The sequence below is a fragment of the Chlorocebus sabaeus genome, chromosome 20 (assembly GCF_047675955.1).
Source record: "Chlorocebus sabaeus isolate Y175 chromosome 20, mChlSab1.0.hap1, whole genome shotgun sequence".
Taxonomy (NCBI): domain Eukaryota; kingdom Metazoa; phylum Chordata; class Mammalia; order Primates; family Cercopithecidae; genus Chlorocebus; species Chlorocebus sabaeus.
In genome coordinates this window covers 11,901,573-11,926,973 of record NC_132923.1, presented here as the reverse complement: position 1 = coordinate 11,926,973, position 25,401 = coordinate 11,901,573, and the positions used below count along the sequence as shown (strand labels likewise).

Genomic DNA, 25,401 nt, shown 5'->3' with positions numbered 1-25,401 from the left:
CTTCCTTGCCACACTTCAGGGTTGTTCATCAGGCTTGAAGGGGCTTGACCTGAGACTGCTACTTCTCCTCCATCTGAACCCCACGTGTGCTTCTGGCCTAATCTTCCTATTTCTTTCTTTCTTTCTTTTTTTTTTAACAGTTCAAGTCAACTCCAGACCTCCTTCGAGACCAGCAGGAGGCAGCCCCACCAGGCAGTGTGGACCATATGAAGGCCACCATCTATGGCATCCTGAGGGAGGGGTGAGTGGGGGCCCCCCCAGCAACAGAGGCATACCCCTCCTTCTTTCTCTTCTAGCTTTGTTCCCCATCTTCCCTGATTTTACCCTTTCCTGATCTCTGCTACCTCTTTCCTCCCCTAACCCTTGCTTCTATCCTTTTATACTCTAGAAGCTCAGAAAGTGAAACCTCTGTGAGGAGGAAGGTTAGTTTGGTGCTGGAGAAGATGCAGCCTCTAGTGGTGAGTGGCTTTCTCTGGATGGGACCAAGGGTTAAGGTTAGGGCTTTGAGGGCCTCAGGGGATCCAGACTTGGACTCATTCCCTTTCCCCCCAACCCTCCATATCTCTGGCAGATGATTTCTTCTGGTTCTACTAAGGCTGTGGCAGGGCAGGGCGAGCTTACCCGAAAAGTGGAGGAGCTACAACGAAAGCTGGATGAAGAAGTGAAGGTGAGGAAAGGTTAGAGGTGCTGGAGACATGAAGGAAAACAAGGAAAAAGCCTTGGCCTGGAGATGGGCTGAGCTGACTCTTCCAAGCAATGGAACAAGCATGTTTGTGCCCTATGAGATAAGAGACAAGAGTGTGTACTAATTCCAGCAAGGACTTCTGGGTTCTCTGGGGGTTAGGGAGGCAGAGCACATTAGGAATCTTCCTACCTTCCATTCCACTCCCTTTGGTAGTTCCCATCCTGGCTCTGCCCCTTACTAGCTGTATAAAACTTAAGAAAATTACTTACATTCTCTGTGCCTCAATTTTTTTTTCATCATCATAATGGCAGTGGTAATAGCTATCATTTATTGAGTATAATTTTGGTAGTATGTACTGTCCTGGGTACTGTAATCATTATAGTTACCCTATGAATACCTATTCTGGACCGTTTTCTGATGAGAAAACTGAAGATCAGAGAGGCTAAGTAAGTTGCCTATGGTAGTAAGTTGCAGAGAGGAATGAAAAAATCCAGGTCAGTCTTATTCTAAAGCCAGTGTACCCTTTTTAAAAACATGTCTTCTGCCTTTCAAAATATTGGTTTGTGTGTAGTTGGTGCTCAATAAATGCTGGATTGTAACTTCCCTTGTCTCTTGGAAAGCCCTGTAGTGTAATGATTAAGTGGTTAGCTGTGGAGCCAAACTAACTGGGTTCAAATCCTGGTTCTGTTACTTTTTGGTTGTGTAACTAACCTTGGGCAAGTTCTTTAAATGTTCTAAGCCTCTGTTTCCTAAATTGTAAAGTGGGGATTATGATAGTACTATATTAATTAACTATTGCTGTGTAACAAATTACCCAAAACTCAGCAGCTTAAAACAAACATTTTCTGGCTGGGTGCGGTGGCTTACACATGTAATCCTCTGGGAGGCCGAGGCAGGCAGTTCACCTGAGATTGGGAGTTTGAGACCAGCCTGACCAGCATGGAGAAACCCTGTCTCTACTAAAAATACAAAATTAGCCTGGCGTGGTGGCACATGCCTGTAAATCCCAGCTACTTGGGAGGCTGAGGTAGGAGAATTGCTTGAACCCGGGAGGCAGAGGTTGTGGTGAGTCGAGATGGCGCCATTGCACTCCAGCCTGAGCAACAAGAGCGAAACTCCTTCTCAAAAAAAAAAAAAAAAAAAAAAAAGCATTTCCCAGTGTCTGAGGACCAAGAACCTGGGATCAGCTTAACAGAGTAATTGTGGCTCTGAGTCTGTTATAAGGTTCCAGTCCAGCTTCTGGCTGTGGCCAAAAGAAGTAAATTGGAGGATCTGCTTCTAAAATGGCTTACTCAGGGCCAGGCATGTTGGCTCACGCCTATAATCCCAGCACTTTGGAGGGGCAAGGTGGGAGGACCACTTGAGCCCAGGAGTTTGAGACCAGCCTGGGCAACATAGTGAGACCCTGCCTCTACAAAAAATAAAAAAAATTAACCAAATGTGATGGCATGCACCTGTAGTTCCAGGTACCTGGGAGGCTGAAGTGGGAGGATTGCTTGAGCCCAGGAGGTTAACACTGCACTAAGCTAGGATTGCACTGCTGCACTCCAGCCTGGATGCCAGAGCAAGACCCTGTCTCAAAAAAATATAAATGAATGAAACAAACAAACAAAACCAGCTTAATTGGCTGGGTGCAGTGGCTCACGCCCGTAATCCCAGCCCTTTGGGAGGCCAAGGTGGGTGGATCACCTGAGGTCAGAAGTTCAAGACCAACCTGGCCAACATGGTGAAGCCCTGTCTCTACTGAAAATACAAAAATTATTCAGGCGTGGTGGCAGGCATCTATAATTCCTGCTACTTGGGAGCCTGAGGCAGGGAGAATTGTTTGAACCTGGGAGGCAGAGGTTGCAGTGAGCTGAGATTGTGCCGCTGCGCTCCAGTTTGGGCAACGGAGTGAGACTCCATCTCAAAAACAAACAAACAAACAAAAAAACAGGCCGGGCGCTGTGACTCATGCTTGTAATGCCAGCACTTTGGGAGGCCGAGGTGGATGGGTTACCTGAGGTCAGGAGTTTGAGACCAGCCTGACCAACATGGAGAAATCCTGTCTCTACTCTAATAATACAAAAATTAGCCAGGTAAGGTGGCGCATGTCTGTAATCCCAGCTACTTAGGAGGCTGAGGCACGAGAATCACTTGAACCCAGGAGGTGGAGGTTGCGGTGAGCCAAGATCTCGCCATTGCTCTCCAGTCTGGGCAACAAAAGCGAAACTCCGTCTCAAAACGAAACAAAACAGAACACCAAAAACAAAACAAAACAGAACACCAAAAACAAAACAAAACAAAACAAAACAGAAAAACCTGGCTTAATCAAATGGCTGTTGGTTGTTGACCTCAGTTCCTGGCTGTTTGGCCTTCCTCCTAGAGCTGCTTTTGAGTATCCTCATAATATAACAGCTACTTTTTCCCAGAGTGAGGGATCCAAGAGAAAAGCTGCAATGCCTTTTTATGACCTAACCTCAGAATATACTCATCACGTCCTCGTTTTACCATTTGTTAGAAGGAAGCCCCTAAGTCAAGCCCGTGCTTGAGGCAAACAGAATTAGGCTTTATCTTTTTTTGTTTTGTTTTGTTTGTTTTGTTTTTTTTGAGATGGAGTTTTGCTCTTGTTGCCCAGGCTGGAGTGCAATGGTGTGATCTCGGCTCACTGCAACTTTGACCTCCTAGGTTCAAGCAATTCTCCTGCCTCAGCCTCCGGAGTAGCTGGGATTACAGGCATGTGCCACCTCGCCCGGCTAATTTTGTATTTTTAGTAGACACGGGGTTTCTCTGTGTTGGTCAGGCTGATCTCAAACTCCCAACCTCAGGTGATTCACCAGCCTAGGCCTCCCAAAGTGTTGGGATTATAGTTATGAGCCACCGCACCCAGCCGGCTTTATCTTTTGAAAGAAATGTCAGATAATTTGTGGACATATTTTACATCATCATAAGTACCAAGGCTAGTTATGAGGATTAAATGTGGATAATACACATAAGGTCCTAAGTACAGTGTCTGTCGTACAGCAAGTGTCTAATGAGTGTTAGACATACATTCCCATTATTCTGAGTCTGAGAGGCTTTCCCTACCCTCCATCTGCTGTACTCTCATTCCCTTTTTCAGAGGCGGCAGAAGCTAGAGCCATCACGAGTTGGGCTGGAGCGGCAGCTGGAGGAGAAAACAGAAGAGTGCAGCCGACTGCAGGAGCTGCTGGAAAGAAGGAAGGGGGAGGCCCAGCAGAGCAACAAGGAGTGAGTGTAGCTGATGGTGCACCTTGGGCTGCGGGGGGGCTGCTTGGGGTCGTAGGCCAGGTTTAAAGGCCACTCCCTCTTTGCCCCTAGGGTTGAAGGAGACAGAAGGAAATCTCCGGAAGCTGAAAGGAGCAGTGTTGGTTTAAGGACAGGATAGGGCCTTTCTCTCTACCTTCTTTATCAATAATGGTGGTAGTGCATGATTTTGAGTTAAGCTACCTGGGTTTGCCTCTGTCTCAGATTCTTAAACTATAAAATAGAGTTAATAATAGTACCTACCTCACAGGATCACTGTAAGGATTCAGTCATCCATTCAGCAGATGTTTCATCAAGAATGCTGTGACAGGCATTAATCTAGGTTCCCAAGGCACATCAGTGAACCCTATAGATGAAGGGCTCGCTCTCCAGAAGCTTAGTTTCTACTGAGGGAACAGACAGTAAACAAATATATTATGCAAGTAAATTTGTAACACATGAGAAGACAGTAGATACAACAGGGTAAGACAGATCAGGAGGGTCAGGTTGTAGGGGGCAGGTTGCAAAAATCAGGGGAGGCCTCATCGAGATTTGAAGGCAGGAAGTTTAAATGCATTAATAAATATGAATTAAAATATATGATGTGTTTAGAAAACTGCCTGACACATAGTATGCAATAATGTTATCTATTATTAGGCTCCAGAACATGAAGCGCCTCTTGGACCAGGGTGAAGGTTTACGACATGGGCTGGAGGCCCAGGTGATGGAGCTGCAGAACAAGCTGAAACAGGTCCAGAGTCCTGAGCCTGCTAAGGAGGTGTTACTGAAGGTAGGGTCTGGGTTCATATGCCCCAGCCTCTGCTTTTTCTCAGCTGGAGCATCCTCAAGTCTGCTCATCCATGGTTTCCCCAAAGTATGAGGAGTGGTTGGCTGATTACAGGTACTCAGTGTGCTTTCAGGCAGATTCAGTGGTGGGTTGGGTCTAGAGTTAGGATAAAGGAAACCTATCATTCTGGGCTCTAGTACCGGTACTAGAGCACCTGGTACTGTGCCTAACACAATAAATATTTTTTGACTCAGTGAATTGATAAATAGATGGATTGTAATATGGTCACACCTGTACTTCTTCCTTTACTTTCTCCAGGACCTGTTAGAGACCCGGGAACTTCTGGAAGAGGTCTTGGAGGGGAAACAGCGGGTAGAGGAGCAGCTGAGGCTGCGGGAGCGGGAATTGACAGCCCTGAAGGGGGCCCTGAAAGAGGAGGTAGCCTCCCGTGACCAGGAGGTGGAGCATGTCCGGCAGCAGTACCAGCGAGACACAGAGCAGCTCCGCAGGAGCATGCAAGATGCAACCCAGGCATGTGACAAGAGCAGGGTCTGAGAGAGGAAGGCACTGCTGGGGGACAAGGCTGCCTTGGGATCTTGGACTTTTGGACTTTTCATGGTTGCAACTGGGAACTCCCCCTCTCCCTCTAAAGGACACATGTGAGATCTGCTGAAAACCTTGGCCAGGAAAACTATAAGGGCAGAGGGAGGGAGTATAGGCCAGAAGTACCATGAGGTTGTGTGACAAAAGTCCCAAGGGGGACTGGGCGCGGTAGCTCACGCCTGTAATCCCAGCACTTTGGGAGGCCGAGGCGGGTGGATTGCTTGAGCTCAGGAAGTTAAGAGACCAGCCTGGGCACCATGGAGAAAGCCCATCTCTACCAAAAATACAAAAACTTAGCTGGGTGTAGTGATGCGTACTTGTAGTCCTAGCTACTTGGGAGGCTAAAGCAGGAGAATCGCTTGAACCCAGGAGGCGGAGGTTGCAGTGAGCCGAGATCATGCCACTGCACTTCAGCCTGGGCGACAGAGCGAGACTCTTCCCCCTAAAAATAAAAAATCCCAAGGGGAAATAACTGGGGAGGTTTCCTGTAGATGATAGAGGGGTGGACTGTAACTTGAGAGAACCTCTGCTAGCATTGTACCAGGTACCACAAGAGTGTCAGGGGGTGCAGTTGGCATGGTGCCCTCTGGGTCTAAGCCTTTCCTTGTACACACTCACACTTTGATTTGAAGTGACCTCTTCCCTCTGAGCCTTCTGGTGTCCAACTCTCCCCTTCTCTAGGACCATGCAGTGCTGGAGGCCGAGAGGCAGAAGATGTCAGCCCTTGTGCGAGGGCTGCAGAGGGAGCTGGAGGAGACTTCAGAGGAGACAGGGCATTGGCAGAGTATGTTCCAGAAGAATAAGGAGGATCTTAGAGCCACCAAGCAGGAGTAAGGACATTGGCCCTCTCAGAAATACCCATAATTCATATGCCACTTCCTTTCTCTTTTTTAATTTTTAATTTTAATTTTAATTAATTAATTTTTTTGGGACAGAGTTTTGCTCTTGTTGCCCAGGCTGGAGTGCAATGGCACGATCTTGGCTCACTGCAACCTCTGCCTCCTGGGTTCAAGTGATTCTCCTGCCTCAGCCTCCCAAATAGCTGGGATTACAGGCTCATGCCACTACGCCCAGCTAATTTTTGTATTTTTAGTAGAGATGGGGTTTCACCATGGCCAGGGCAGTCTTGAACTCCTGACCTCAGGGGATCTGTCCACCTTGGCCTCCCAAAGTGCTGGAATTACAGGTGTGAGCCACTGCGCCTGGCCCCCTTTTGCCTTTTTTTTTTTTTCTTTTTTGACATGGAGTCACACTCTGTTGCCCAGGCTGGAGTGCAGTGGTGCGGTCTCAGCTCACTGCAACCTCTGCCTCCTGGGTTCAAGCGATTCTCCTGCCTCAGCCTCCCAAGTTGCTGGGATTATAGGCACCTGCCACTAGGCCTGAAGTTTTTGTATTTTTAGTAGAGACGAGGTTTCACCATGTTGGCCAGGCTGGTCTTGAACTCCTGACTTCGTGATCCGCCCACCTCGGCCTCCCTAAACTCTGGGATTACAGGTGTGAGCCACTGCACCCAGTCCCTTTCTTCTTTTTTTTGAGATAGGGTCTTGCTCTGTTGCCCAGGCTGGAGTGCAGTGGCACAGTCTGGGCTCACTGTGACCTCCACCTCCCGGGCTCAAGCCATCCTCCCACCTCAGCCTCCTGAATAGGTGGGACTATAGGCATGCACCACCACACCCAGCTAATTTTTGTATTTTTTGTAGAGACAGGGTTTCATTATGTTGCCTAGGGTGGTCTTGAACTCCTGGGCTCAAGTGATCCATCTGCCTTGGCCTTCCAAAGTGCTGGGATTACAGGCATGAGCCACTATGCCCGGCCCACTTCCTTTCTATCCATGGTATGTTCTTACTCTCCCATTTCTCCAACTGCTCCTTTCCATGTTCATCTTCCTTCCTCTTGAGAGTGGGTGCCCAGTGTGTTGGCCTCCAGAGAGGTGGCTTTTATTGTCATGCTAACCTCCCCCAGGCATGTGGCCTTACTCTGTTCCCTTTCCCCTTTATTTCACCTTGTCCGGCTCAGACTCCTGCAGCTGCGAATGGAGAAGGAGGAGATGGAAGAGGAGCTTGGAGAGAAGATAGAGGTCTTGCAGAGGGAATTAGAACAGGCCCGAGCTAGTGCTGGAGATACTCGCCAGGTTGAGGTGCTCAAGAAGGTATTTGGGAATTGGGGGGCAGAATGGCAGGTGGGGGTGATGAACACCTGCCTTACCTCTCCATGAGGGCCTCCACGCTAGTGGGGCTGTCTCCTGTGTGCTTGGTTTCCAGGCCTCATCCTGCCTGCTCAGCTTGAGCTCTTTCCAACACAGCAGCACCAGTCTCCTCATTGAGCATAGAGGTTTCTAATGGAAAGTGCTCTCAGAACCCAGGTTGGGGTATAGCCAGAAGCTGCTGGCTGCCTCCCAAGAGACGTCATGGGTAGCAGCATTTAGGTGGATTTGTGAAACTCCAGGGTCACTTTTGCAGGCTCAGAAATCTAATTTGGTCAGCATGGCAAAAGCTGCTTCGTCTTTCAGAGGGGTCTCTAAGTACATTTATGAAAAAATGTTTACCATTAGAATTTCAGTTTATTAATTTACATTGGGAAATATCATCACATTGACTGGAATGCTTGTGTTGGCACAGCCTGGTTACTAATGTAACAAAACTAATTAGTAAAAGAAAAATAGCAGAGTATATGGTCTTGTATTGAAGATTCACTACATATTATATAACCCTTTAGCCTAATTGTGGTACTTTCTGAATTTCAGAAGTAGCTAATAGCAAATAATTAGAACTAGAACTTATATTTTAATTTTCTTTTTAAAAGAAATCAGAGCTGTGCCAGTATTTATTGTGTCACATATTTTGGTTTTACACACACACACACACACACACACACACACACACACACACACTATAGGAAAGACGAGTGGCAGCTGCAGGTATTATGCTGACCTGTTCTGTCAAAGTCTCTCCAGGTTGCTCTTGCATGCAGTTGGAGATCCCATGGCCACACTATATACATATATATATATATATATATATTTTTTTTTTTTTTTTTTTTGAGATTGAGTCTCACTGTGTCACCCAGGCTGGAGTACAGTGGTGCGATCTCGGCTCACTGCAAGCTCCGCCTCCCAGGTTCACACCATTCTCCTGCCTCAGCCTCCCAAGTAGCTGGGACTACAGGCACCCACCACGCCTGGCTAATTTTGTTTTGTATTTTTAGTAGAGACGGGGTTTCACTGTGTTAACCAGGTTGATCTCGATCTCCCGACCTCGTGATTCGCCCACCTCGGCCTCCCAAAGTGCTGGGATTACAGGCGTGAGCCACTGCGCCTGGCCTCACGCTGTATTTTTTAAACAACCAGTTGCACTAGTCATACCTTCATGTACTCTCCCTTCACTTTTTTTTTTTTTAATGGAGTTATATTTTACATGCTGTAAAAGTCATCTTTGTGTACAATCCAATGGTTTCTTTTTTTTTTTTTTTTTGAGACGGAGTCTCATTGTGCCACCCAGGCTGGAGTACAGTGGTACAGTCTCGGCTCACTGCAACCTCCGCCTTCTGGGTTCAAGCCATTCTCCTGCCTCAGCTTCCCAAGCAGCAGGGATTACAGGCACACATCACCATGCCTGGCTAATTTTTGTATTTTTAGTAGAGACAGGGTTTTGCCATGTTGGCCAGGCTGGTTTTGAACTCCTGACCTCAGGTGATCCACCTGCCTCAGCCTCCCGAACTGCTGGGATTACAGGCATGAGCCACTGGCACCTGGCACCCAGTGGTTTTTATTATATTAACAAAGTTGTACAGCTATCACCACTATTTCATTACAGAACATTTTCATTACCCCCAAAAGGCGCCAAATCCGTTAGCAATAATTCCCCCCACCCAATGGCAACCACTAATCTACTTTTTGACTCTGGATTTACCTATTCTGGATATTTCATATAATTGAATCCTATAATATATGGCCTTAAGTGTCTGGCTTCTTTCACCTAGCATAGTGTTTTCGAGGTTTGTCCATGTGGTAGCAAGTATGAGTACTTCATTCCTTTTTTTTTTTTTTGAGACGGAGTCTCACTCTGTCGCTCAGGCTGGAGTGCAGTGGTGCGATCTCCACTCACTGCAAGCTCTGCTGCCTCCCACGTTCACACCATTCTCCTGCCTCAGCCTCCCTAGAAGCTGGGACTACAGGCACCCGCCACCGCGCCTGGCTAATTTTTTTGTATTTTCAGTAGAGACGGGGTTTCACCGTGTTCACCAGGATGGTCTCGATCTCCTGACCTCGTGATCCACCCGCCTTGGCCTTCCAAAGTGTTGGGATTACAGGCGTGAGCCACCGCGCCTGGCCAAGTACTTTATTCCTTTTTATGGCTGAATAATATTCCACTCTGTGGGTGTACCATGTTTAGTCCAGCCATCAATTCATGGACATCTGGGTTGTTTATACATTTGGGCTATAATGAATAATGCTACTATGAACATTCACGTATGTATAAGTTTTTGTGTGAACACACATTTTCAGTTTTCTTGGGTTACCTAAGAGTGGAATTGCTGGTGATATAAATGGTAAATCTGTGTTTAACTTTTTGAGAAACTGCCGAACTACTTTCTGAAGTGGCCACGTTATTTTTCATTCCCCCTGGCAGTGTGTGAGAGTTTCAGTTTCTCCACATTCAGGTATCTTAGTCTGGCTCTAGGTGCCCCATCACCTCCCCTTTCCTTCCAGGAGCTGCTCCAGACACAGGAGGAGCTTAAGGAACTGCAGGCAGAACGGCAGAGCCAGGAGGTGGCTGGGCGACACCGGGACCGGGAGTTGGAGAAGCAGCTGGCGGTCCTGAGGGTTGAGGCTGATCGAGGTCGGGAGCTGGAAGAACAGAACCTCCAGCTACAAAAGACCCTCCAACAACTTCGACAGGACTGTGAAGAGGCTTCCAAGGCAAGGGGAGTGGGCACAGGGCTTAGGAGGTGGAGGCTGAGGGTGTCTGGAGGGCTGAGGAGCCAGAGGGTGTGGAAAGTTACCTGTCATGGGTATGTACTGACCAGTTCCTGAGTCCTAGGCATGTGGTTCAAAGAAGCCAGGTTTGGCAGGGGGAGGACACCTGTATCTCTGTAGGGGTGGGATTTTCAGGGAAGCGTCTGGCTGGTGGCAGCTCCTCTCTTTAAGCCTCATTCTTATGGGCGGTCTTTGGGACGGCTTTCCTGGGTTTGGTCAATGGCTCCAAGCACTAGGGTCTGAGCTGCCACCCCCTGAACCGTCCTTAGGCTAAGATGGTGGCCGAGGCAGAGGCAGCAGTGCTGGGGCAGCGGCGGGCCGCAGTGGAGACAACGCTTCGGGAGACCCAGGAGGAAAATGACGAATTCCGCCGGCGCATCCTGGGTTTGGAGCAGCAGCTGAAGGAGACTCGAGGTCTGGTGGATGGTGGGGAAGCGGTGGAGGCACGACTACGGGACAAGCTGCAGCGGCTGGAGGTCAGTGCTTCTGCCCTCCCAGCCCTCTCTGCTCAGCCCTGGTGAAATACTCCTATGCTAAACAGCCATCAGTTTCACTTTGTTCTTAGTGTGCATCTGTTTCGCCTCCCCAAACCCTCTGTTAACCTTGGGTCTATTTCCTGGAGTATACTTTGGCACCAGTGTTGCAGTCTTTGCACTGGTATTTTTGTCTCTTATCTCTCACCCTTTGCTTGCTCTATGCATCCTGATTTCTTTGCTAGGAGCCTGTTTTCATTGCGCACCATTTTCATAAATACCCCCTTTCTCCCGTCCAGCTACCTACCTCCAAATAACTTGAACCCAAGTTTTGCCTTTTCTCAGTCCAACCCTGCTTCCCTACCTCCCAGGCAGAGAAACAGCAACTGGAGGAGGCCCTGAATGCATCCCAGGAAGAGGAAGGGAGTCTGGCAGCAGCCAAGCGGGCACTGGAGGCACGCCTCGAGGAGGCTCAGCGGGGGCTGGCCCGCCTGGGGCAAGAGCAGCAGACACTGAACCGGGCTCTGGAGGAGGAAGGGAAGCAGCGGGAGGTGCTCCGGCGAGGCAAGGCTGAGCTGGAGGAGGAGAAGCATTTGCTGGACAGGACTGTGGACCGACTGAACAAGGAGGTGGGGCATAGGGTATTCTGGGCCTTTAGGAAGAGGCCTAGCTCATCCAGAAGCTGGCCTGAGGGGACAGGGGGTTGGGGGAGAGGGGTTAGTCAGAATGTGTGATGTTTATGGCCAGGTGCGGTGACTCACGCCTGTAATTCCAGCACTTTGAGAGGCTGAGGTAGGCAGATACCTGAGGTCAGGAGTTTGAGACCAGCCTGGCCAACACAGCAAAACTCTGTCTCTACTAAAAATATAAAAAATTAGCCAGGCGTGGTGGTTCGTGCCTGTAGTCCCAGCTACTCAGGAGGCTGATGCAGGAGAATCACTTCAGCCTGGAAGGCGGAGGTTGCAGTGAGCTGAGATCATGCCACTGCACTCCAGCCTGGGTGACAGAGCAAGACTCTGTCTTAAGAACAACAACAAAAAAGAATGTGTGATGTTTGCTTTCCTCAAGTACATTGTTAGGAAGACCAAGACCAAATCTTCTGGAAGGGGCATCCTTCCTACCTCCCCTCCATGTTTTTGCTCTTTCCCTCACATCCCATTCCTTTATGGTCTTCATTCTTGGAGAGCATCTCCTGGGATTCTCCCTTAGGAGTCTACAAAACTTATATATAAGAATCGTCATTGGCCAGCTTGGGCAACATAGTAAGACTCTGTCTCTACTTTAAAAAAAAAAAAAAAAAATTAGCCAGGTGTGGTGGCTTGTGCCTCAGTTTCTCTGTAGATGAGGAACTGAGACCCAGAGAAGATAAGTAACTTGCCTATGGTTGCTAATTAGTGGTAGAGCCAGGATTTGAACCCAGACATCTGTATTCCCAGCTACTTGGGAGGCTGAGGTAGAAGGATTGCTTCAGCTCAGGAGGTTGAGTCTGCAGTGAGCTGTGACTGCCCCACTGCAATACAGCAAGAGCCTGTCAAACAAAAAAAATCTTCATTGGTAGAATTTTAAATTTCGGTGAGGGGAAGAAGAAAAGAAAGAAAAAAGAAAAGGAAATAAATTGCTTTTGCTGCTAAGGTTCTCCTCCCAATCTTTTTGTAAAACAAGAACAAACACGTAATATATTACATCACTTCTAAAGTGCGCATTTTATCATTTGTCAATAAAAAATGCACATTTTATCATTTCTGAAATAGAGTTGTGTCTTATAACTTATGGTATGTTATAGTTCAATTGGCAGATTTTTCTTAGTTGTACGTCTTATAATCATTGGCACCTTGGGTTTGCTGAAATGGTCATTTAAAGCTTACTTTGTATCAAGCACTGTTGCAAGTACAGAACTTCACATAATTAACTAATGTAATTCTCACAACACCTTGTGATATAGCTACTATTCTTATCCCATTTTACAGATGGGGAACGGAGACCCAGAGAGATAAGTAACTTGCATATGGTCACTAGTAAGTGGTAGAGCCAGGATTTGAACCCAGACATCTGTATATAACTATTAGCTATACTAGGAACCTAGGCCCAGGAAAGAGCAAGAGAAGGCTGCCTTGTCAGGAAGGAGACCCTTGGGGGAGAGTCTTGGGAGTCTGGGCCTGGAGAGGGACATTTATATACAGTGCTGAAGACCCTTTTCTCTGTGTTTCAGTTGGAGAAGATCGGGGAGGACTCTAAGCAAGCCCTGCAGCAGCTCCAGGCCCAGCTGGAGGATTATAAGGAAAAGGCCCGGCGGGAGGTGGCAGATGCCCAGCGCCAGGCCAAGGATTGGGCGAGTGAGGCTGAGAAGACCTCTGGGGGACTGAGCCGGCTTCAGGATGAGGTAGAAGCCTAATATCCTTGGGTTTGAAGGTCCTTGCTTCTTTTTTTTTTTTTTTTGAGACAGAGTCTCATTCTGTCGCCCAGGCTGGAGTGCAGTAGCGCAATCTCGGCTCACTGCAAGCTCCGACTCCTGGGTTCATGCCATTCTCCTTCCTCAGCCTCCCGAGTAGCTGGGACTACAGGTGCCCGCCACCACACCTGGCTACTTTTTTGTATTTTTAGTAGAGACAGGGTTTCACTGTGTTAGCCAGGATGGTTTCGATCTCCTGACCTCGTGATCTGCCTGCCTTGGCCTCCCAAAGGGCTGGGATTACAGGCATGAGCCACTGTGCCTGGCCCCATCCTTGCCTCTTAACTGAACCTGTGACCAAGGGTCCCTGGGGCCCAGGTTTAGGTCTAATGACTTGCAGCATGGAGGAATATATTGTCTGTAGAGCAGTGATTTTCAAACTCTGTGGCTTAGAGCCACCTGGGGAGATTTTTAAAAATCTCCACACCCAAGCTGTATTCCATACCACTTCAGTCATCATCTCTGGGGATGGGATCCAGGATCAGTATTTTAAAAAACTCCTCAGGTGATTCCAAGTTGTGTAGAGACTTTAAAAACAATAAAGAAGCTGAGGACGGTGGCTCACGCCTGTAATCCTAGCACTTTGGGAGGCTGAGGTGGGCAGATCATGAGGTCAGGTGTTCGAGACCAGCCTGGCCAACATGGTGAAACCCCATCTCTACTAAAAATACAAAAATTAGCCGAGCGTGGTGGGTGCCTGTAATCCCAGCTACTCAGGAGGCTGAGGCAGGAGAATTGCTTGAACCTGGGAGGTGGAGGTTGCAGTGAGCCGAGATCGTGCCATTGCACTCCAGCCTGGGTGACAGAGTGAGATTCCATGTCTTAAAAAAAAAACAAAAATAGAACCAATAAAGAAAATGAATGAGGGCAGGTGCAGTGGCTCACACCTGTAATCCCAGCACTTTGGGAGGCTGAGGCAGGCGGATCACAAGGTCAGGAGATCAAGACCATCTTGGCTAACATGGTAAAACCCCATCTCTACTAAAAATACAAAACATTAGCCAAGTGTGGTGGCGCATGCCTGTAGTCCCAGCTACTCGGGAGGCTGAGGCAGGAGAATCGCTTGAACCTGGGAGGTGGAGATTGCAGTAAGCCGAGATCATGCCACTGTACTCCAGCCTGGGTGACAGAATGAGACTCCATCTAAAAAATGAAAAAGAAAAGAAAATGGATGAAAAGTCAGTCTGCTTTTTATTGTCACCATGCCACTGGTAATTCTAAAGAGTGACAGTGATGAAATGTTTCTGCCCACTGGGCTGGACTGCTCCTGCCCTTCAACCTTCACCTTTTTACTACACTGAGCTGTGGCATTTTTACCCCTGCTTAGATCCAGAGGCTGCGGCAGGCCCTGCAGGCATCCCAGGCTGAGCGGGACACAGCCCGGCTGGACAAAGAGCTACTGGCCCAGCGACTGCAGGGGCTGGAGCAAGAGGCAGAGAACAAGAAGCGCTCCCAGGACGACAGGGCCCGGCAGCTGAAGGGCCTCGAGGTGAGGGCACTGGGGTGTGACCTGTGGAAAAGAGGTGGGACTTCCAAGCCTCTTTCTGTACTAGCGGTCAAAACTGACAGCCCACAGTTGGTGAGTTTTGTTCGGCTGCAGTATTTTAAACAACTTTGAATCAATTGCCAATGTTTAGAAATTTATAGATGTCACCTAAAAATTTGGATTTCTAGTTTCTTTTGTATTTGGCAGATATGGTAATACTGAGTGTCTTGTCCTGAGTCTGCATGGCAACAGTTGGCTGGAGCTGAGCAGTGGGTTTCCCCTTTAGAGTGAACAGTATTCTTCAGTTTGCTATATTTGATAATAATAACAGCAGCAGCAAACATATTGTGCTGTGTGATAGGCACTTAAGACTTAATCCTCAGAATAACTCTGTGGGGTAGGTAGTCTTGTTTTCTCCATTTTACAGATGAGGGAAACTGAGGCAAAGAGATGAACTTTCCATGGTCTACTGCCAGGAAGTAGTAAATCTGATTTTCCGACTGGACAGTCTGGTCCCATGTATATACTCTTAGCCTCTACATGGTACTGCCTCCAGTGCCTCAGTTTCTGAGTCTCTTCATCTCAGCCTTGGCCCAGGTACTTGGGTTTCTCTCTGTTTTCCCATTAGAGAAATAGGGTTTTCCAATGAAGGGTAGATTCTGGGGTTTGCCTGTCTGTCAAAGGGTGGTGACCAGAGCATGGCCCTGACCTGCCCGTGATGCCACATCTGGTCAGCAGAGGGCGCTGGCTCCATGGTGGCTCTGGGCCCCGGCAAGTACCAAAAGGTTACAGGGATGTGCAAGAGAGAAAAGTCTGTTAATGCTGGAGTTTGAGAGGCTCCTGGTCTGAGTTTGGCATTCTGGTGTCCAGCATTTGGGACAGAATTAACTTGTTCTTCTGTCATAGGAAAAAGTCTCACGGCTGGAAGCAGAGTTAGATGAGGAGAAGAACACTGTGGAGCTGCTCACAGACCGGGTGAATCGTGGCCGGGACCAGGTAACCCCCTCCTTATCCCTCATCTCTGTTTACCCCTGACTACATCACCTCTTGGTTCTCTCAAAAACAACTCTACCCTCCCATCTTTCATCATCTGGCTGCCGAATCTGTGCATGACTGGGTCTATTTCAGGGTCTCATCTTCTTTGGGAAAGGTTGACCAGTTTCCTTGGGTGGAAAGAAGCCAATAATTTGTGTGGAGGAAGGGATCCTGGTGGCCTGGGCTAGTTTCTGACCTGAATTGGGGCTTCTTTAGTTTACAAGGCATACTAGTTCCTGGTGGGACGAAGGAGGCCCTGTTTACATTCTCTGGCTCCTCCCATTTGAATATGCTGTGATTTTTTAGTTGCCTGGGAATTTTTGGATTCAGGGTTCAGAGACCATCCTCCCATGACTCAGCCTCACTTGGTTCAGCTTGCTGGTTCATCCTTAGCCCTCCCCAAGTCTCGTCCTCTCACCCATCCCCACTAGGTAGATCAGCTGAGGACAGAGCTCCTGCAGGAGAGGTCTGCTCGGCAGGACCTGGAGTGTGACAAAATCTCCTTGGAGAGACAGGTGAGTGGGGAGGGGAGGGTTCTTAGGGATGGACCCCAGGAGGTGGGTAAAATGGCCAGTGGAGTGCTAACTGTGGAGGCTTCTTATCTCTCTCAGAACAAAGACCTGAAGACCCGGTTGGCCAGCTCAGAAGGCTTCCAGAAGCCCAGTGCCAGCCTCTCTCAGCTTGAGTCCCAGAATCAGTTGTTGCAGGAGCGGCTACAGGCTGAAGAGAGGTGACATAAGCCTATCCTTCCTCCCTCCCTCCCTCCCTCCCTCCTTTTCTTCCTCCCTCCTTCTTGGCTTTTCTCTTCTATGGCTCCCTCCATCTTCCACCTCAGATGTGGCCAACCTGGCCTGATCTTTAGCGAACCTTTTCTCCTGATAGAGAGCAAAGAGAGTTGCAGAAATTCTGAAATGTGAATGACCTCACTCTCCCTTGTTCTTTGAATCTGCCCTGGATCCTGCCCAGTCTAACGGTGGGACTCATGACTGAGAGAAGTCCTTGGGGACAGTAGGGGGCCAAGTTAGGATTCCCTTAGAAATGGGGTCACTCATAGACATTCTTCTATCTCACCTTAGGGAGAAGACAGTTCTGCAGTCTACCAATCGAAAACTGGAGCGGAAAGTTAAAGAGCTATCCATCCAGATTGAAGACGAGCGGCAGCATGTCAATGACCAGAAAGACCAGGTGAGGACATGGCACCCTGGGGCCAAGCAACCCCGGGCAAGTATATATTATATGTTTTCCTGAAAGCCAAGGGAGGCCCTTATCCCCCATAGGTCTTCCAAACATAGACTTTCCTTGTATAAGGACAGAGATTAGATTGAAAAGACTAGACTAGAGAAGTAGTAGTAAGCATATATATTGAGTCCTTATGATGTGCTAGGTTCTGTAAGTATTACACATGTGTTAATACATTTAATCCCTAAGACAACCCTGTGAGGTTAAGGAACTTGCCCAAGGCCACATTTTTCCAGCGGCAATTATCCCTTGTCAAGATTGTTAAGGGGGAGGGTCCCAGGCCATGGTAGTAGATGCTATTCCAATGTGTGGACTTGGTATCCTGCCCAGCTAAGCCTGAGGGTGAAGGCTTTGAAGCGTCAGGTGGATGAAGCAGAAGAGGAAATTGAGCGACTGGATGGCCTGAGGAAGAAGGCCCAGCGCGAGCTGGAGGAGCAGCATGAGGTCAATGAACAACTCCAGACCCGGATCAAGTCTCTGGAGAAGGACTCCTGGTATGGGCTGCCCTTTTGCCCTTGCTCCATAGGGACACTAGAGCAGGGAGGGAATGGTCTCTCCTGTGCTGGATAAGGAGGAGAATCTCTAAGATGGGACTGTGTAGTCACTTGTTTCTGGTCGGAAGCCAGTATATTTATTTCTTAGTATCTCAGCCAGTATTCTGTACCTCATCTCCCCAAATCTGATTAGTTGGGGATTTTGTGAGTAAACTTTAGGCCTTAGAAGAATTGGGGTTTCTTTTGCACAAAAAGGGTGACTGTCTCAATATTTCTTTTTTCCCCTCCCTAACCATTATTCTTCTCTCTGAGTCAGGCGCAAAGCTTCCCGCTCAGCTGCTGAGTCAGCTCTCAAACATGAAGGGCTGAGCTCAGATGAGGAATTCGACAGTGTCTACGATCCCTCATCCATTGCGTCACTGCTTACGGAGAGCAACCTACAGACCAGCTCCTGTTAGCTCGTGGTCCTCAAGGGCCCAGCAACCAGGCTCAAGGCCTATCCCAGCAAGTGCTGCTCTGCTCTGCCCACCCTGGATTCCACATTCCTATGGGTGACCCAATTATTCAGACCTAAGAAAGGGAGGGGTCTGAATGATGGTGATAAAAAAAACACATCAGCAATAAGCTGATAGATGGACTTTCCACTGTAGAAGTGGATATTTCAAGCCAACTGAGCCCTTTCTTCAAGTGCCGACACCTCCCTTATCTCTCTCATAGTGGAAGGATGGTCAGCATTAGGCTGATGGGGACTGAGCAGGATAGGAAGGGATAGAAATTGCCATGTGTACAAAGATTTATTTTTTAGCCCTTAACCCTAAGGCTCAGGGAAATACCCTATGTTAATGTGCTCCCTGGATTCCTGCGTCTCATTGTCCTTCCACTCTAGAGCAGGGTGAGGGGAATGTTATGGGTAACGGACATGCAGGCATGGCTCTACCCATTTCTTTGCACAAGTATGGGGCCCATGTGGTAGTCCCCATATCCTTCCAGTTCCTATATTTTTATCTTCTTCCTTTCCCCTCTTCGCCATTCCTACCTTGCATTTTTCCTTTCAGTGCCTTAGGCAGGGTAAGGAGATAAGGATGCTCTTCTTGCCTTTTATATCTGCACATTCATACCTCTCCAAAGACCAGCTTTTCCCCAGCCAGGGCCCTCAGCCTTCCCTGCTGCCCCAGTGATTGATTGAGAGAGCTATTGGGGGTTTCTCTGCCAATGAGCTGCTGGGAGAGGGACTTTGGTAGGGTCATGATAAAGTGGCGGGGGTCTGGTCCTGCTCAGGGTTTCCATCCTTCCTCCTCTCCCTCCTCTGTGACTGTGAATATGGTTATAAGGTGGTTGCACCTGGGAGCCCTGACAACTGTCTGCAGAAGTTCCAAAAGTAAAGGTGTCAGTCCCTGTTGCCTTCCTTGGGGCTTCTCTGACCAGATGTACCCAACTTCGATAAAAGAACCGAGGGACCCTCATTTTCTGAGGTGTTTGGCCCTGATTCAGGGCTTTGCAAGGGGTTAGAAGCTGACTGTAAAAATGGGAAGAGACAACGGAAGACATTTATTTCTCCTTTGGATTTTGGGGAGAACCAAGTCCTGGTAGGGAATAGGTAAGGGGATGATTCACGTCTCATATTCCCTAAGCAGGTTGTATAGGGAGCCGGTGGGAGGAGGAAGGCTGTTTTCACGAATGACTTGTAATGTCGTGATTTAAAAAAATTCCTATATTCTTCTGCAAATGGACATTCTTTTCCAATCCAATCCAGCCTTGGTTTTATCTTAAATTAAATATTAAAATTATACATTTATATTGAAATCCTTGATTTGTCTTCTCATTCTTTTTCTTGGCTTATTTGGAGGTCCAGGTTTTATAAGGTCATATTAACTGTACAGTTTAGGGGCCAAAGCTAGAGTTTTCTTCACCTTGCTTTTCAGAGGCCCTTTACAACAGAGCTGGTGGGACCTAGGAAACCTGGAGATGTTTATGGCAGCCCCATTCTCTCCTGAACAACATTCTGGGAAGAGCAAGGACAGTAAATGCCTTTTTTTTTTTTTTTTTTTTGAGACTGAGTCTCACTCTGTCGCCCAGGCCGGAGTGTAATGGCATGATCTTGGCTCACTGCAACTGCTGTCTCCCGGGTTCAAGCAATTCTCCTGCCTCAGCCTCCTGAGTAGCTGGGATTACAGGCACCCGCCACCACACCCAGCTAATTTTTGTATTTTTAGTAGAGATGGAGTTTTTCCGTGTTGGTAAGGCTGGTCTCAAACTCCTGACCTCGTGATCTGCCCGCCTCGGCCTACCAAAGTGCTGGGATTACAGGCATAAGCCACTGTGCCCGGCCAGCAGTAAATGCCTTTTTGAGGGTTAGAGTAGGACAGACCAGAACTGGGTTTTATTCCCTTGGGTCATAGTGATAACCCCAGCATTCACTTCCCAGGTAGAAAAATCCTCATTCATTCCTAACTGGCATAGAACCCAGACCCTAACTGGGAGGTAGGGACATTTCTGCTGTTCCTGCCCTAGTGTTGCCTTGAAGAGGGAGCTGGCCCTTCTCTAGAGCCTATTGCCAGGTATAGGGGTACTATCCACTCAGGAGTGGGTCAGACCTCCTCCTGAAGTATTCTGTCTGCGGTCTGTGTGGACCATAGCCAAGTGAAGCAGCCATCTGCCAAGAGCAGCTGGGTGGGGAGGATGCTCCAGGGTCCTGCTTGGCCAACCCTCTCTTCTAGGCCCTCAAGATCCCAGCCTAGGCTTGGGGAGAAAATGCAACTGGAGAAGTCAAGGCTCATCCTTTCTCACGAACACAAATTCCTTTTAAGGCAATGTGTCCCGCCTCTCCCAACCATATAAGGGCAGCGTCAGTAAAAGAGCTTCTGCAAAACAAGCAAACAAGCCCCACCCAGAGCCTAGCTGACTGGGCCTCCTGGGCCTCTTGCCAAGGAAGTGCACCTGCCAGACTGGCTTAGGCCAGTCTGAGTGAGCTGGCCCTTGGTGCCTGCCTTTCTGCAGTGGAGGAAAAGTTTACTCAGCTCTACAAAGCCTACAAGCTGGTTTACGTATAGGGAGAGGAGCATGTATGGAAGGAAGCTTTTGCAGGTTCCAGCTCCTCATCCTCTAGGAGCAGGCAGGGTGATTCCCTCTGATCAATACTGATCTTGGAGATGGAAGGCGACAAGATTAATGAAGAATGTTGAAGTGCAACCACATACTCCAGATAAAGCTGTTCAGTTAAAGCAGCCCCATGTCTCTCCCAAGCCCCACCTTTGTGTAAATCCGGGCGAGCACGGACGGGGCATATCCCAGACCCCTTGGCCCCGCCCACCTCACCTCCTCGCCTATCGCCCGTTCTCGGCGAAACCGTGAACTGGGGGCGTGGCCTATCTTCAGCCCTGCCCCTGATGAGCCAATACAAGGGGGCGGTTCCGCGCGCGCCCGCGCAGTTGGAGCCGGACAGCGGGGTGAAGAGGTGGCGTGTGTGCTGCGACCCCGAGGGAAGATGAACGGGACGCGGAACTGGTGTACCCTGGTGGACGTGCACCCAGAGGACCAGGCGGCGGTAAGAAAAAGCACCCTCGCCGTCTTCCCCGTTTTGTATTCCCGGTTTCTAAGTCCGCCCCTTCCTTGCCCCACGCCGAGTTCGCTGACATCACCTGGTGCCCGGCTTGCGCGGTCAGCCCTGCGCGGCGCTTCTCTCTTTTTATTCTTTTGCCTGCGACGGGCAGTGGGAGTCGCGGGGTGAAGACTCGTTTGAGGCTGGAGGGTTCGGGGCGTCCCTGCCCTTTGCTAGGACCCTGCGGCTCCTGCCTGGGACTCGGCGCCGGCGAGCCCGTGCTTGGGCCGCGGGTCTGAGGCGTCTTGTGGGCAGCCAGATTGGGTCATAAGAGAATGAGCTCAAGGGACTGGGTCCCTGAGCGCCTTTGGACATTGTGTCCTGCCGAGGAGGCTTAGGCTTTCCCGTGGGTCGAGGGTCCTGGTGACCTCAGAGGCCCTCCAAAGAATTTCGTCATGTTGCTTTGGATGATCAGTAACAAGAAAAAGGGTAGAGTAAATTACAGGGCTTGCACTGGAGGGTGGGGGGCAAGTGGGGGACGGTAGGACTCAAACTATTCCGAGATTGGCTAGGGACTCTACCTTTCGCTAAGAGGGATAGGGCTTTCCGCCCGGGGGTCACCTCTCGTCTTGGATTTCTCCTTCTTCCCCCTTGTAGTTCTCCTGTTTTCCTTCCTCTATCTGCCTCCCGATAACTTCCTGGGATGGTGTGTTAGTTTTGCTTCCATCTCCAGCCGCCAGGCCCAGGGATAGTGGAGGAAGGGGAGGGAAGTGACCCAAGCGAGGGCTTCTGGACGGAGAGAGGGTTGCGGAGAAAGGGGGTTTTCTCCAGTGCAGGCTAGTCTACCCCGCTCTCCTCTTTCTCTGGCTCCCAGTCACTGTTCTCCCCACGCTAGCTGACCATATGGTTTTTCCTCTCCAGAGGCTGAGGAGGGTAATTTGTGGCTGTTTCTAGGCTCTGTTGGGGAACTTAAGCCAGATTAGGTGTGTACTATTTCATCAGTTTCCAAGCTATTGTGGGTGGGAGTGAAATGAAAACTAAGGTGATGGGGAACTTGTGTATCATTCCCCCCTCCCACATCTGATTCTGTTACCCTCTGCCTGCCCCATCCTGCTCTTGAGGTAGAGCTAACCCAACTGCAGCTAGATTACGGCTCTTCTTCAAACTCATTTCAGGTGTAGAATACAGTTGGTCATTTAGTTCTGTTCCCAGTCCCCTCTCCACTTCTGTCCAGGCTATGAGTGTTTTTGCCACATTAAAATACAGATGTTGCTATTGGCCAACCCCAGTTGCCCAAACCCCATTCATCTGTAGCCTGCCACATCCCCAGCTATGAGACTCTGAAGAGATGGAAGAAATCCATCCATTATGTGTCAGCCACAAGTCCTACTCCATGCTCTTTGTTTTTAAGCGACGAGGGTCCTGCTATGTTGCAGGAGCTGCAGTACAGTGGCTCTTCACGGGTGCAATCATAGCACACCACAGCCTTGAACTCCTGGCTTCAAGCAATCCTTCTGCCTCAGCCTCCTGAGTAGGTGGGACTTCAGGTGCACACCACCTGTAGCTTCTCTTCCATGCTCTTGCTCTCTCTTTTGGAATAGTTGAGGAAAAAGGGTATGAGATAAATAAAGGAGAGGGATGTTTGGGCTGCTTTTTGCTTGCTTGCTATATAGAAAAGAGATCCAGAAAGAAGTCTAAGACCAAGTTGGCACTAGCAGTGTCAATGAATCATTAACCTCTACTATTTTTTTTTCTTTCTTCCTTTCGTTTCTTTCCTCTTTTCTTTTCTTTCTTTCTCTTTCTTTCTTTCTTTCTTTCTTTCTTTCTTTCTTTCTTTCTTTCCTTTCTTTCTTCTTTTTTTTTTTTTTTTTTGAAACAGGGCCTTGCTCTGTTCCCCAGGCTGGAGTGCTGTGGCACGATCTCAGCTCACTGCACCCTTCACCTCCTGGGTTCAATAGATCCTTCTACCTCAGCCTCCCTAAGTAGCTGAGACTATAGGTGCGTGCCACCACACCTAAATTTTTTTTTTTTTTGGTAGAGATGGAATTTCACCATGTTGCCCAGGCTAGTCTTGAACTCCTGGGCTCAAGCAGTCTGTCCACCTTGGCCTCCCAAAGGCTTAGGATTACAGGCATGAGCCACTACATCTGGCCCCTTCTACTCTTTCTTGATGTTTTTGCTATTTGGTGGGCAGAAAAAATTATTAAGAGAAAATAGTGGACAAGAAATTCAGATGGTCTCCAGTCATGGGTTAGTTTGAAGCTAACCAGAGACCTCTGGAGTAAAGGAGAAAAAGAAATTCCCTTTTATTCCTTTTTTCTGGGCTGAACTTGAGACTTATTTTACTCCAAAGCTGGGAATGAAGTAATCATTGTCCAGATCTGGTCTTGGAGACATTCCTGGGCCCTTAAGGGAGGGGAGGAGATGGTGAACAGTCAGGACACAGGCCTTGTCCTGCATTCCTCTTCTCTGAGCCAACTTGCAGACAGAATTTATGGCTCTGGACAACCCCCAGGAATCTGTCATATGTTCACACCACTGAATGGGTGCTCAATGCATGCGCAAAGTGAGTAAATAAATAAATGAACAGATGTTTCTTCCGGAGTCAGAGTGTAGAGAGTTGACCTGATTAGAGATCCTAGTGTGAGTGAGGGCCCTGGGACTCTGTTGGTATTTCCCCACTAGCCAGGCTGTGTGCCTTAGTGTATCACATGGGGACATGGACACAGGGCCAGTACACTCTCTGGGATGTTTTTATTGTTGGAGGCAGATGCAGCAGGTACAAGGAGCCAGTGTTTTTCAGAACTGCAGACCATAACCACTAGTGGGTCTGAGATCGACTTAGTAGGTCAGACCAGCATTAAAAAAGAAATAGAATTAACACTCTTAGAGTGTTAGTGAGGATAGACATTTTTGGTAGAACTTTTATTTCAGTTGTATATATATATATATATGTGTGTGTGTGTGTATTATATATGTGCATGTTTGTTTCCTGGGTCTTGATGTGAAATATGTTTTTGAGATTGAAAAGTTTTGCAAGCCACTGTAGTAAAAAGTTATATTGGCAAATAAAAGAACAAATAAACACCAAACTCCTTTTTGCTAGGTATTTCCATTAACTTCCTTTGGTTATAAACAACAGAGAATGACTCCAGCTAAACTAAGCAGATGAGGAAATTATTAGAAGGAAATGAAGCAGTTCACAGAATTTAAGGGAAAGCTTAAAAAGCCCTAACCAAGGATGTTCTGGGGCCTGGGTAAGTGGAACAACAGAGGCTTACTACTATTGGTGAATTGGTTCCAGCTGTTTTAGGTCTTTGTGCCATTATGCTCAAGATTCGAGGGAGAAAGTGCCATTGTCCCTTGGCCCCCAGTTGTCCAGAGCGGGACAGGGTTCCTTGATTGATAGGCCCCCCAGATTACAGTGATGGAAGGAGATTCTCCAAAGATCCAAATGTTATCAGTGGAGGGGAATGAAAGCTGTGTGGCCAAAGAACGGATGTCTATGACATTAGACTTTACCATGGATGATCTCTGATTCATTTCCCTCCTTCCCTCTTTTCCTTCCTTCTTTCCATCTGTCTTTAAGTCACTTTTTTTTTTTTTTTTTTTTTTTTGAGATAGGGTTTCACTCTGTTGCCCAGGCTGGAGTGCAGTGACGTGATCACTGCTCACTGCAGCTTTGAAATCCTGGACTCAAGAGATCCTTCCACTTCAGCCTCCCAAGTAGCTAGGACCACAGGCATACCCAACATGTCTAGCTAATTTTTCATTTTTCGTGATGTGGGTTCTCACTGTGTTGCCCAGGCTAGTCTTGAACTCCTGGTTTCAAGTAATCTTCCTGCCTCGGCCTCCCTAAGTGCTGGGATTACAGGTGTGCACCACTGCGCCTGACCTTAAATCACCTTTTTTTTTGCGGGGGACGGGGGGATGGAGTCTCCCTCTGTCACTCAGGCTAGGGTGCAGTGGCACAGTCTTGGCTCACTGCATCCCTCCATCTCCCGGGTTCAAGCAGTTCTTCTGCCTCAGCCTCCCGAGTAGCTGGGATTACAGGCATGGGCCACCATGCCCAGCTAATTTTTGTATTTTTGCTGGAGATGGGGTTTCATCATGTTGGCCAGGCTGGTCTCAAACTCCTGACCTCAAATGATCTGCCTGCCTTGGCCTTCCAAAGTGCTGGGATTACAGGCATGAGCCACCATGCCCGGTCTCTTAAATCACTTTTTATCAAAGAAATATATGTGTGTGATTTTAAAAGATCTAATAATATCAAAAGGCTTTTAAAAGAAAATAGCAGTCCCCTATTCCAAGTTCTGCTCCATGGAAGTAACCACTTTCTACTCTTTTAGGTGTTTTGTGTTTACCTCCATGTTTCTCAATAATATGCTTACCGT

The 25,401-nt window shown here is 48.4% G+C and overlaps 2 protein-coding genes and 1 non-coding gene across 7 annotated transcripts in view; 2 read left to right on the top strand and 1 right to left on the bottom strand.

Moving 5' to 3' along the window:
• The window catches only part of CGN (cingulin), a 28,215-nt gene extending 8,951 nt beyond the window's left edge, over window positions 1-19,264 (top strand). For both annotated transcript variants that reach the window (XM_007977193.3, XM_037997947.2), the window contains 19 exons: window positions 141-241; window positions 389-458; window positions 572-667; window positions 3,786-3,913; window positions 4,586-4,718; window positions 5,034-5,246; window positions 6,000-6,148; window positions 7,335-7,467; window positions 10,027-10,236; window positions 10,563-10,769; window positions 11,138-11,395; window positions 12,976-13,146; window positions 14,543-14,704; window positions 15,608-15,697; window positions 16,168-16,251; window positions 16,348-16,466; window positions 16,813-16,921; window positions 17,306-17,469; window positions 17,786-19,264. In XM_007977193.3, coding sequence (XP_007975384.3) covers window positions 141-241; window positions 389-458; window positions 572-667; window positions 3,786-3,913; window positions 4,586-4,718; window positions 5,034-5,246; window positions 6,000-6,148; window positions 7,335-7,467; window positions 10,027-10,236; window positions 10,563-10,769; window positions 11,138-11,395; window positions 12,976-13,146; window positions 14,543-14,704; window positions 15,608-15,697; window positions 16,168-16,251; window positions 16,348-16,466; window positions 16,813-16,921; window positions 17,306-17,469; window positions 17,786-17,927 — 2,739 coding nt within the window. In that variant the 3' untranslated portion in view covers window positions 17,928-19,264. The remainder of the gene's footprint in view (window positions 1-140; window positions 242-388; window positions 459-571; window positions 668-3,785; window positions 3,914-4,585; window positions 4,719-5,033; window positions 5,247-5,999; window positions 6,149-7,334; window positions 7,468-10,026; window positions 10,237-10,562; window positions 10,770-11,137; window positions 11,396-12,975; window positions 13,147-14,542; window positions 14,705-15,607; window positions 15,698-16,167; window positions 16,252-16,347; window positions 16,467-16,812; window positions 16,922-17,305; window positions 17,470-17,785) is intronic.
• On the bottom strand, window positions 8,206-8,313 carry LOC119624617 (small nucleolar RNA SNORA44). The gene has a single exon (XR_005240773.2). It is a non-coding gene; the product is annotated as a small nucleolar RNA SNORA44 (small nucleolar RNA).
• Window positions 19,265-20,879: 1,615 nt separating the features above from the next.
• The window catches only part of TUFT1 (tuftelin 1), a 44,787-nt gene continuing 40,265 nt past the window's right edge, over window positions 20,880-25,401 (top strand). For all 4 annotated transcript variants that reach the window (XM_007977192.3, XM_007977190.3, XM_007977191.3 and 1 more), the window contains exon 1: window positions 20,880-21,013. In XM_007977192.3, coding sequence (XP_007975383.2) covers window positions 20,954-21,013 — 60 coding nt within the window. In that variant the 5' untranslated portion in view covers window positions 20,880-20,953. The remainder of the gene's footprint in view (window positions 21,014-25,401) is intronic.